The 11,566-nt window shown below is 41.3% G+C and overlaps 1 protein-coding gene across 1 annotated transcript; it reads left to right on the top strand.

Moving 5' to 3' along the window:
* The first annotated feature begins 7,485 nt into the window (after positions 1-7,485).
* LOC104166517 (chromosome unknown open reading frame, human C2orf50) lies at positions 7,486-10,933 on the top strand. The gene is made up of 3 exons (XM_009706472.1): positions 7,486-7,745; positions 10,066-10,108; positions 10,742-10,933. The coding sequence occupies exons 1-3, from the start codon at positions 7,486-7,488 to the stop codon at positions 10,931-10,933; spliced, it is 495 nt and encodes a 164-aa protein (XP_009704774.1).
* The last annotated feature ends 633 nt before the right edge of the window (positions 10,934-11,566 follow it).

Here is an 11,566-nt window from a genome sequence, read left to right as displayed (position 1 = left end):
CTGGAAGCTGTAGGAGACCTCACCTGTCATGGAGTTCTCCATGCTGTCAGGCTGCTGGCTTTAGTCTGCCCTCTGTCCTGGGACTCCAGATCCTCCAACCATTTTGGAAACCCTGCTTCTCATTCATCAAAGATTCACTTATCTCATTATATTTCAAGATGAAATATTTCAGGTTGAACAGGTCAACAATTTTCCACAATCTCAGTTTTGCTGAAAAGTTTTTTATGATGTCTACATAGCTGGTAGTTGCACTTAGGTCAGCGCTGTGATCAAAGCTGGATTTTTAAAGAAATGTATATAATCCTCATACTGCATGTGTGTAGATTGTGTGGATAATTCACACAAAAAGTAGGATAAGGTCTTGTCGTTTTCTCATTAAGTGGTCAGTTGTAAGAAAGTAGGATTTTATTCTAATTCTGCAATAGTATTTTTAATTGCATAGCTGTCTACTGCTTTGGAAGCTTTCTAAACTTAAGGAGTAACCTAAGGAAAAGGTTTCCTAAAAACTGGGATCTGTCCTGAAAACTGGAATATAGCCTGTCCTAAAAGCCAGGCTCCCGTTCCCTTCATTAAACTGTAACGGGATCTTTAATGAAGCACCTGGTACAACGAAAGTCTGGTCTGAAAGCTGTTCAAAGTCTGTTTGGCTGCTCTGGCCCTAAGGTCTAGAGATGCAGCTGTTTTCCTTTCATTTTTGCCTAACTATTTGAGTATTTGCATGTGAACTGTTGCCCAATTGAGCTAAAAATACAAAGCTCCAAACACATCCAGGAAGATTTCACATATGCTGGCTGTTCATTTCCTCAGGGAGCAAAAGTTTACAGCTCCATAGCAAAAGAAAGAAGCTCTCTACCACTGTAGAAGGAATAAGGCTGAACTGAACTACAGAACAGTGCAGGTGATCCAAGGAAAGGATGGCAAAACGGACTGTGCTTTCCCAGCACACTCTGTTACCTTCCCTTCTAGGTCTCATGGAGCATCTGCCCTGCTAGGCCTGAGCAGTGTACCTGGTCAAATCAGGCAGGGATAGAGAATGGAGCGAGCTAGGTAAAGGTCTGACAGATCTGTGTAACACAGGCAATGTGACCGGTGATCAAATCCTGCTCAGTCTGGAGCAGAGAAGGCTGTGGGGAGACCCAAGAGGAGTCTCCCAGTACCTGCAAGGAGGTTATTGGAAAGACACAGCCAGGCTGCTTACATCGGTGCCTGGTGGGAGGATGAAATAAAATGGGCACAAGTTGAAACAAGAGAAGTTCTGACTGTATATAAGGCAAAACTTCTTCATCATGAGGACAGCCAAGTGGTGAGGTGCATTACCCAAAAAGCTTGTGCAATCTCCATCCTTGGAGGCTTTCAACAACAACGGCATAAAGCCCTGACCAGCTGGTCTGATCTCACTGCTGATCCTGCTCTGAGGAGTAGGTTGGGCTAGAGACCTCCTGAGGTCCCTTCAGACCTGAATCCTCCTATGATCTCAGGAAACTTGCCACCAGATGCTAGCTTATCAAAGAAAAGGCTATACACAACCCCCCCTACATCCAGTTATAGGAACACCCTGCTTTTAGGAAGAACTTCCTTCTAATCCCCAACAGAGTTGGCCAAACATCAGCCTGAAGTGTGATTTAACACTAGCTTCTACAGTTAAGAAGGAAACCTACACCAATAGCTGCAATGAAGATGCCAAAAGCTTTGCTGAAAAACAGATAAAGCTTGTGATTGACATGTTCAGACAAGGCTTCCCAATTTTAGACTCTGACAGTTATCTTGAAAAAAACTAAAAGGAAGTAGCTCAATTCTCAGCCAACAGAACTTGCAAAGATTAAGAACATTTGAAAAAACCGGTCTGTCATTTAATAGCTAGAGATACAATTTAAAACAAATTTTAGGTACTCTGATTTGAAAACTTCACCTAACTTGCAGCAGAGACTCTTTGGTATCTCACATCAAAACAGAAAATTAATGTCCTTTCTGAATATGGTGAGCAGGTGGTAAATGAAACATTTAGTGTATAATACTTCTATAAGTACTACAGTGCTCCAGGTAGCAGATAGAGAAAACTGAATCTCTATAGTATTTGTGAAGCAGCTTCTCCTCGGTTGCTGCAAACTGACTTGTAAACTGGTCCTGCTAACAGACGCGTACCACAGCAGCACCAAAAAGCAGAGTTACATCAGACCTCAGAGGTCAAACTGCTGTCTTAGGTACTTAAGCAGTACCAAGCACAGCCTTTTTGGAAGTACTTAACCACTTCATACACTGAAATTCTCTTAGATCTGTTAATGAACTGCGCAAGAAAACAGTGAGGATGAACAGAACAAAGCCAAGCTCCACTATGCAGTTCCCAGAGCTCCCTGCCACGGTGAGGATGTGACTTGAACAACTCTGATGAATGAAGGCAACTTTGGTTGTCCATGCAATATCGCACTTCTTGACAGGATCTAGCCTCTAAGACCGAAATTATGTGAAAAAGCAACTGAAAACACTCCTCAGCCAGTGAGGAACACTTCTTACATTTATCATTCTTTCTCCTCAAACCAGATACTTCCAACATCCCTACACCAGCCCTGCAGCGCTCCCTCCCTGAAATCCCATCACCGTGCTCAAGCGGCAGGTTTAAGTAGAAGACTCCAATGTAACAGGCCTGCATATTCTATGGAACAGCTGCTGTTTAATATTTTTTTCAAGTAAACAATATTTTTTCAAATAAATAATTTCCAATAAAGCAAACTGCATATCAGTAACTAACATAATCTGTAACACTAGAATTTATATTATAATAGGACAAAAAAATCATAACAGATTTCTTATAGTCTGCGTTACAGCTTTGATTTTATTTTGAAGTGTCAGACTCTGTGTCACTGGAAGCAGACACTCCCTCAGTGGTATTTGTACGCTGCCGACGCAACAGATGCTCAACTTGCCAGGCTCTCTCAGCAGAACTCCATTAAGACAAGAAAGAAGTTTATATTTTTTTATGAAGGCTACAGCAAAACTTAATGCATGAGGCCTTTAATCAAGCAGCTACATAATCATTTAAAATTAGTTTTACTCCGAATCGGTAGTTTGCAGGATTTGTTTTCACTTTGACTGCATACAGCAACCCAAGGCACTTTGCTCCTGCCAGACCAAGACACAGCTTGTCAGCAGGATCTGTCACCTCCAGGCTTTCTAGGGCCCTTGGTGGTTAATGCCCAGGGCCGGTGAGAAAGCATCACAGTAATGCTCTGCCATCTGTCACTTCTCTGCTGGGTGCTCAGTGTCCTCTGACCGATCAACTAACACCCTGCTCTGCTAACCATCAACATGACCAATCTTCCAGCCTGTAACCTTGGCTGACTTGACTGATCTTTACTCCTTTGAGGAAGATGATGATGACAATGCAAAGGTCACTATTTGAGCCAGGTAACATTGCTCATACTGAAAGATTTCCATGGGGGTCTCCATCCCATTCGTGAAGTGACAGAGATCTTCTGAATGGTGATCTGCTCTGAAAAGCTGGTCTCCAGAGAGCTGCCCTCTCCTCCAGCTGATGATTTTGTTCCTGCCTCTTATTCGCACATGACATATACACTGCACCTGTGTTTTTAAACGCGTGTTTCCTGAATCTCTGCAGTATCTTACAAACACAAACTTTCTTAGATGGAAATTGCTTTGCTATCCATCAAATCCCTATCACACACCTCAGAAATCTGTTCTTCACAGATAATGTGGTTGGCTGTAATCCTTTTTCTTTTACAGGTGGGCTTGCTGAGAGACAGGCAGGCATACCACACATCTTTTCTTAAATTCAGAAACAGATCTAAGAGTGCGAGAATCCAGAAATCCTTCCAGCTCCCTCTTCCATGGCCCGAACGGTACAAAACACGGCATGAACATTTGAGAACACAGTCTTTAAAGTTTAGAAGACATACAACTTTTGTAGGAAAGTATCCCAACACGGTACTGACTTAGGAAAAAAGTGCAAAGCAACATTGGATGTATACTGTAGAAGGCCTGGATGTAAAGGAGAAATCTGGAAAACACAAATGGGCTAAAAAAATTTCAGACCTTATTCCTGCAAGTAGGACCCCATGGGAAAATCAGATCAAAGTCTCGCTCACTTTGACAGCGCCCATGCTGGACCAACAAGCACTTCCAACCAAAGCAGCAACACATTCATCTCCTGTTATTATTTCCCTTCCGTAACTGACGTATTCTTGCATTTAACCAAGCAATTTCCATTAAGTTTTTCAGTGTTTCAGAATAAGCCTCTGAAGTCCTTGTCTTCCAGTGAAATCTATGAGAACTTCTTGATCTTCAAGAAACTTGTTACTATAAAAAATGAAACAAATTTTAGAAAAATCAGCTCAGAAATTGCCTCTGGACAAGGACAACAAATACTGACATACAAAACCTGATTTTCTTAACTACTGCCTAATGTAAGTGATCAATTTCAAGAAATGTGTATTTTTAAAATAAGGCAGTGCATATAAAGGCAAACATTAGCTCAAGTCTTGCATAACTGATACTGCAATACCCTCTTGTGGTCAAACAAAAATGTTTTGTCTAAACACCTGAACTTCCATAAAAAAGCTTCTCCAGACATCTTTTCCTTTGACAGGGGAAATAACTCACATATTTTTCACAGATGAATTTGTAGTGCATAACATCACTCGTCTGGCAACAACAAAAGACTAACCTCAGCGAAGTTCTTCCTCACAATGATGGGCACCAACACTGCTTGACAGATAAACTAATCCCAAAACAAACTCCTAAGCAAAAGCAGCATCTCCTACAGTGACACTCATAACTTTTTTCAATTTCATGTCCCCAACCAGAAAAAATAAAGATGATGTGATCGATTCACATAGATACATACGGTATGAAGCCACAATAAACATCAACTCATTCTACTACAGGATGAAAAGAAGTACACAGTAAATGAGTTGTACTAATTCAAATGAGGTCCCTGCTTAAATGGCCCGAGTTGTTATAACAAACAAATAAAATGCTAAACTGGAAGACAGTAATATGAGGGGAAACAGCTCAGTACCTGCAGCAGTTCTGCTGAGCTGTTAATGTAGTAAATGGCCTAAATGGGCTACTAGTATATCCAGCAAGGAATCTAGTAACGCCGAGGAATGTCATCCCTGCACTCGCCCTGATGTGCTTCAATGGTGAATAATCATTCCCTTAATGACTTCTGGTCCCAACAGAAAATGGGATAGTTTTCAAAATATCAGCTTTTAGTGATCAATTTTTTCAACAGCAGCTACATTGTAAAGTTATATTATTACACCATTTTTAAAAACCCAGGTTATTTAAACAGCCATGACCCCATTTCCATCTACTATTTCCAGAGAAATGGCTTCAACACTATGAAGAGTCCAATACCTGTATGTAGACTCACAGCGTCCTTTTGTTTAAAGCCTAAACAAGTCCTAAACAGTTAAGACTTCCTTCTTTTCTGAGGTTGCGGGGTCTCAGACCAACAGATATGGCTTTAATCTATGAGTTCACTTTCAGTAAAATGTCCTGAGGGGCACTTCATTGCCCCCCACCTGCATCAAAACCAGGGTAGTTACAAGTCCTACATCTTTGCAGGCACCACTTAATGACATAAGACTTGAAACATCTGCTTGTAATCTTTCTGTCCAGTTTATTCCATGGCTACAAGTAGTCATTCAGAAGCTATATACTCAGCTCAATAACCATTTTTAGTGTATTATTATGATTAATTTGCAGAAATTGACTTGAAGGAAGGATTAGAATTAAAATAACACAAGAACTTTGTAAACAAGAATTAAAAAGCATTCCATACACAGGAACAGACTTCCCATCAGGATCCTTTCCTGACCTGATCAGGAGCTAAAATCCCATGCTCAGTGATTAATGTGTTGGGTCTTCCAAAAGTGCCTCAGCTTCCTTTTAAAGCAGTTAGATGCTGCTAAAACCCCATCCTCCAACCAGATGCATACGCTCCAACTTGGAGAGGACCATGGAACGAATGCAGCAGAATAAGCAGATTCCACAAGAGGAACAGAGACAACTATCAGGCTAGGCTGGCAAACAGTTCTTTTCTTCAGTTCATGATAATGCTGTGTGGATACATGACTTTTTTTGCTTTTTGCCTGAAAGAGATGAAAAACACTGTTTAGGTTTCAATTATCCCAGAAAAACAAGCAAACAAACAAGAAATCTACTAAAATTTCATTCAAATTCAAAGCCAACATTGTGGTTTGAGGTGGAGTTTACCTCTTCTTAAGTTATGTTATTGCAGTCTTCAAAGTCAGAATAATTTTTCCAAATATAGAAGTATTTCTTGCTCAAATATGTCTACATGAAGTGTTTGGTTTGTCGTATAGTCGTAACTATTTTAAAAGAAATTATTTGCCAAATTCAGCATGTATTTCCCACTACTGCAAGCAAGTAAGTTTGCCAAAAAAACCCTAGAAAAGTAGATTCAAAGTTCATTAGCATTTACCAGGAGGATGAAGCAAGAAGCCAGAATTCATCTGGAGCTAATCCACACTACTCAAAAACAAGCCAGTCAAGAATTTCAGAGGAAATTAATACTTAAAATGCTCCATTTTCCTGCAAGGTCACAAATACTTGAGGAAGCGATTTCATACCACAAAAGCCCAACAAGCCGACTGTAAAGACAAACACCGACATTTTGGACACTGTTTTGAAAATTCTCACTTTGTATAATAATAACCTTTTCGAGTTACTTAAAAACTACTTCTCATAGTTGCTTAATACCTTCTGCAAAAATCTCTAAGTGCTTAAAAGGGACTTTTGATGATCTCTGGCTGCTCTTTTTTTAAAATCTGAAAATAAGGAGCACAGCATTGAAGTACCTTATTTCAAACAAACAAACTCTGCCCCAAATAGAGTTCAAGGCCCCAGCAGCTGTTCCACTAGGTCTCTGCTCCCTTTCTGGTGAATATTCACAAGTCAGACTTGTTTCCAATAGAGACAGTAAACACACCAGGGAAACAAGCAGCTTTCAGGAGATTTTGCTTCTGCTACATAATCACAACAAAAGTCCTCCTGACATCCTCAGCAGCAATCTCCACGGCACCCTTTGCTACTAAACCAGATTTTATTGTTCTGAGGATTTTGAATAGAGGGTGGTCTCAGCTGCAGGCAGCAGTAATCACCTCGTAAGCTGAGAGTTTGCTGGTTACAGCCGGAGATCCGATGGCTTTCAGTAACAGTCGTCTCTTACAAAATTGCTGTTACCATGAAAACTCCCTCAGCGTTCAAGCAACGAAGCAACATAAAGCAGTAGGAAACGAGCATTAACTAAGAGGGAGGTAAAACAGCACTGAGTGCTGCCTGTCAGTGCTGCTGTGCACGTTCGTTTTCTGAAAGCACTCGAAATCAGCAGCTAAAAGAAAATGTTAGGAGAGAAGGAGCTTTGAAAGTGCAAACAATAGCAGGTTTAACTTTCCTAATAGTCACAATATACCTAACAATATTGAGGATACAGTAAGTCTCAAAATGGACAAGTTGGGAAAGGGTTCTGGATTCAGGAGAAATACCTTGGTTAGGTCTCGGCAACCAGCAACCACACCCCTGGGGCAACCTGCCTCAGGTCCGTCTGGGTCTCTCGGCAGCATCCAACCCCGAAGACTTGTGGCTGCACAACCGGCTACCCAGGCCTGGGCAGACGAGCAGGCAGCGCTGCGGCAGGACCAAGTTCAACAGGATAAGGTCTGGAGAGAGTCTGTGGAGGCTGAACAGAGAGGATGCAAAATCTGGTAAGTCACTTGTTCCAGTTCATGCCTCTTCTACTCATCTTGACAATGGCACTAATGCTCCCTGACAGTCTTAGGGGTTGATCCAAAGCCTACGCTATCAAAGGAAATTTTCTTCTGCAGGGACTTTGGATCAGACCCTAATACCTTTCTTACTATAGTTTTCCTTCACTGACAAAATCTATGCTAATATCTCCTGGCATGCTGAACTTCAGTTGAAAAGAGATGCAAAGAACTGCATGCTAAGTATCTTTTTGCTTTATAAAGATTTCCACAATGAAGATATAAATGTGCCAACCTTCATAATTTATTGAAGACACATAGATATTATCACCTCTTCTCATATTCTTGGAAATGGCTGAAATGGAAGCTGAACAGAGTGTTCTGCCAAAATATGATTTTGTATTCCCAATTTGTAAATCTACTGAACATGCCCCACTCTTAGCGTTTCAGCAGACTGAACTGCACACATACAACCTAAGCTTTGACTGTGTATATACCAGTGACCTGAAGGAACTCGAAATTAAGTTCCTCTCTGTCTCCTGACACTCAACACTTATCTTAAGTGTTTATGTTCAGACTTCAGCACACAGCATAAGCATGCCTATTGGAAGCATATCCTTGGTCAGTAAAATCAGATCCAGTTCCACCTTCAGCTAAAGGAAAGGGAGGAAAAAGAACATCACTCTCAGGATTTTTTTAAAATGGGAAAAGAAACCATCTGAAAACCCCTTGTCTTCTTCAGCCTTCTGGAGGAGATACAGATCACAGCTCTGGCTTCCCCAGAGACACATTTACACTCTTATCTGGCTCCTTTTACCTGAGGGAAAGGCTGATGGCAGGACTCTGACTCATGCAAAGCCAGGGCCATGGTGGCAATATTACTCTCTCCCAGTTGTGTGCTCAGACTCTTCCCAAACAGGCCCAGCATCTTCCATGCCCACTCCCCAGCTAAGACAGCAGGAGGGACTCTCTGGCTGTGCCTGCCCCCCAGGGTTCACAGTCATGGATATTAATGCAAATTCACTTTCATGGGTAAGATAACACATCATACACCTGATGCATGTCCTGCTCTCCAGTCTTAGCTATCAGAAACTCTTGTAAAAGCGTAGCACAGACACGTGAAGCACTGATGCCTAATGCTGGATTCCACAGACGACATATGCTACAGCCTGCAGAGAACTCTCCTGCAGCTCCACATCCCCATCCCAAAAGCAATGATGGGGAAAGGCTGCTACGTGTTGGTGGTCTGACTTGAAGTGGATCTAGGTCAATATCTGACACCCAAGCATTTCTCAGTAATTATCACCATCCAGTAACACCCAAATCTGATATGTTCAAATAGTGGCTGGCATAGCAAGATAAAAAATTTTAGGACCTCTATGCTGTGCTGGTATACCAAGACATATAGTGACAAACACAACAATCATAAATTAGCTTTTATTTGCACTTAGGGCATATCTGCACGGGACAGAGGAGAGCAGCACAGAAATCCAATGGTCCTCGCTCCACGTGGTACATGGCGGTGCCGTACAGACGAGCTCAACTCGGAAGGATGCGCAGCTTCAGCACTCGATTGATGAGCTCATGCAGCACCGTACACACACAGGTCATCAGCTCAGAGAGTCAACCCGGCTGTCCCTTGAGCCCTGCTGAAAATACAGCTGTAGATAACTGCTTTCTCTCTTGACCTCACAGTACTTTTACAACAGCAGGTGAACTTTTGTTTGCTCTATTTCAGGCCAGGGAAAGCAAAGGACAGAAAATCAAAGGACTTGCCCTGTAGTCCCACACCAGGTCCAGACCAGAGCTGAAGAGCAAAACTCAGGTCTGCTGATTCAATTTGCTCCTAGCACAGCTGCCTATCTGCACAAAATACTTCCGTGGGTGTTTGCCAGCAGCAAACACAGCTCTGGGAATTCCTACCAGGGATTCCTGCCAGCAGAGTATCAGTCATTTAAAAAATAAGCAGTTGTGTCTTGCTCAAGGCATGGGACAAGCGACAAAAGTTTGCTAGGGCAACTCAGGACTTTGCTAATGTATCTGCATTTTGACAAGGAATGCATTGTGGACATGCTATTCTCATCTTCCTTTAGCAAAAAAACCCCCACTCCTCATGCAGTATGGGCTCTATATGGGAATAAAGAAAACCTGGGGCTTCACCACAGAAAAGACAGGTTTCAGCACAAAGAGTTTGCAGGTCTAAGAGCTGGGCTGTAAGTGTCAAATTGAGCAGTTGAATAGGCATTCAAATACAACCAACATTAATTATTTTATTCAAAGACAGAAAATTTTACACTGCATTTTTAACTTCTATTCCAAGGTACCAGAACTGGAGTTTCCTACAGGACTACTATGACCAAACGGTAAGTTTTGCACAAACATTCAACTGTAATCCAGGCTCTTTGTAGTTTTCATCAATTTGAGCTAGGCTAATATTTCAAATTGAAGCATACTTAGGCATAATCAGCAAATGCTTTAAGACTAAAATCTTTAGGAAAAATAAGCGAACTGTAGTGCCTTTCATCTGCTACCTATGCCACAAAGAAATACAGCACATGCATTCAATCTGCTTTGATATTAACAACTCCATAGAAGGCAAGTGTTAGAAGAACCAACTTCCCAGAAGAACATTTGTAAGATAACGTCATCACGCTGAAATCCAAGTCACTTACTTAAAACAAAACAAAAAACCTCCCACATCACAGCCATTCTAGAGCACACTGACTTTTCTCCCAGCTGACATTTTATGCAACACATTTGAAAATTATTCATTTCGATGTGTTATCCTATTCCCATGTAAGACAACAGGAAAACACAATCATTTTACTTTATTTATTCAACACTTTCACGTACATTCAGTATGACATTTTTAAGTACATTCAAATTCTAATTTCAAAAGCAAAAGTGCTGATATTACAAATCTCAGTAACTTGTATTTTTGTAGCAAGCAATGGATGTAATTCTGAAAATTTATTAATGGTCTTTGTTTTATCCAGGGTAAGAAAAAGGAGCAGAAGCCACTGCCAAACTATATGCCTGTGTTCTCAAGCAAAGTTCCCAACTCAACCAACCAGACTATTGGCAGTCAAATGAATACTGAACTTGGCAGGGCTCTGGTAAACATGGATTACTTCTTCAGCAGTGGAGCACGGAAGAGGAAACTTGAGGGTGAGCTCCAGCTCTCCTAGTGCTTCAGTAAAAATATAACAGTAACAAAGCAAGTTGAATGGCTCAAGCCAACAGACTCCACAGCATATAAAAAATTCCTCAGTCTTTTTCTCAGAGAAACCAATACTACTGCCTAGCATGGATTTTCATTCAAGAGCAAAGATGGATGTTGTCCAAGAAGGCTGTAGGAGACAATTCTCTTCATATGTGGGGTGATTGGGCCACATACAGAGAGTTAGCACTACAGATCTCATCCATCTTCCCATGCAAGCCTACAGTAAGGTTGCCACTAATATCAGAAAGAACAAGATTGCAGCCAAAAGGCAATTTCTTCCTGAATTTTTATCTCCTGAAAATAAACAATTAATGGAGACCTGATCAGATGAGTCCCAACATAAACATAAACAACACACTTTCAATTTTGAAAGTCAGTGCAATAAAATGGAGCGGCCTGTTGCATTTCATGTTGTTAGCCAAGGATCAGCCTTGTCATCTGCATGTTTAAGCTTGCTCTAAAGAATAACATTTAAGGCACGTGAGATATGTTCTGTGCTTTTTCACCCCTCCCTGCTGAGGGAAGGAGACCAAATTTTTTTCACACTAGTTTTCATTTTTGTTTCTTTAGATTTGCTGCTCCCAAATTCCCTTCTCTT

Source organism: Cariama cristata, unplaced genomic scaffold (assembly GCF_000690535.1).
Source record: "Cariama cristata isolate BGI_N322 unplaced genomic scaffold, ASM69053v1 scaffold5448, whole genome shotgun sequence".
Lineage (NCBI taxonomy): Eukaryota > Metazoa > Chordata > Aves > Cariamiformes > Cariamidae > Cariama > Cariama cristata.
The sequence above is the reverse complement of the archived record's forward strand: the minus strand, read 5'-3'. Positions and strand labels throughout refer to the sequence as shown.

Coding starts and splice junctions, on each gene's coding strand:
- LOC104166517 (XM_009706472.1), top strand. CDS start 7,486: ATGGACAAGTTGGGAAAGGGTTCTGGATTCAGGAGAAATACCTTGGTT. Junction 7,746..10,065: donor CAGAGAGGATGCAAAATCTG/GTAAGTCACTTG, acceptor TTCTATTCCAAG/GTACCAGAACTGGAGTTTCC. Junction 10,109..10,741: donor AGGACTACTATGACCAAACG/GTAAGTTTTGCA, acceptor TGTTTTATCCAG/GGTAAGAAAAAGGAGCAGAA.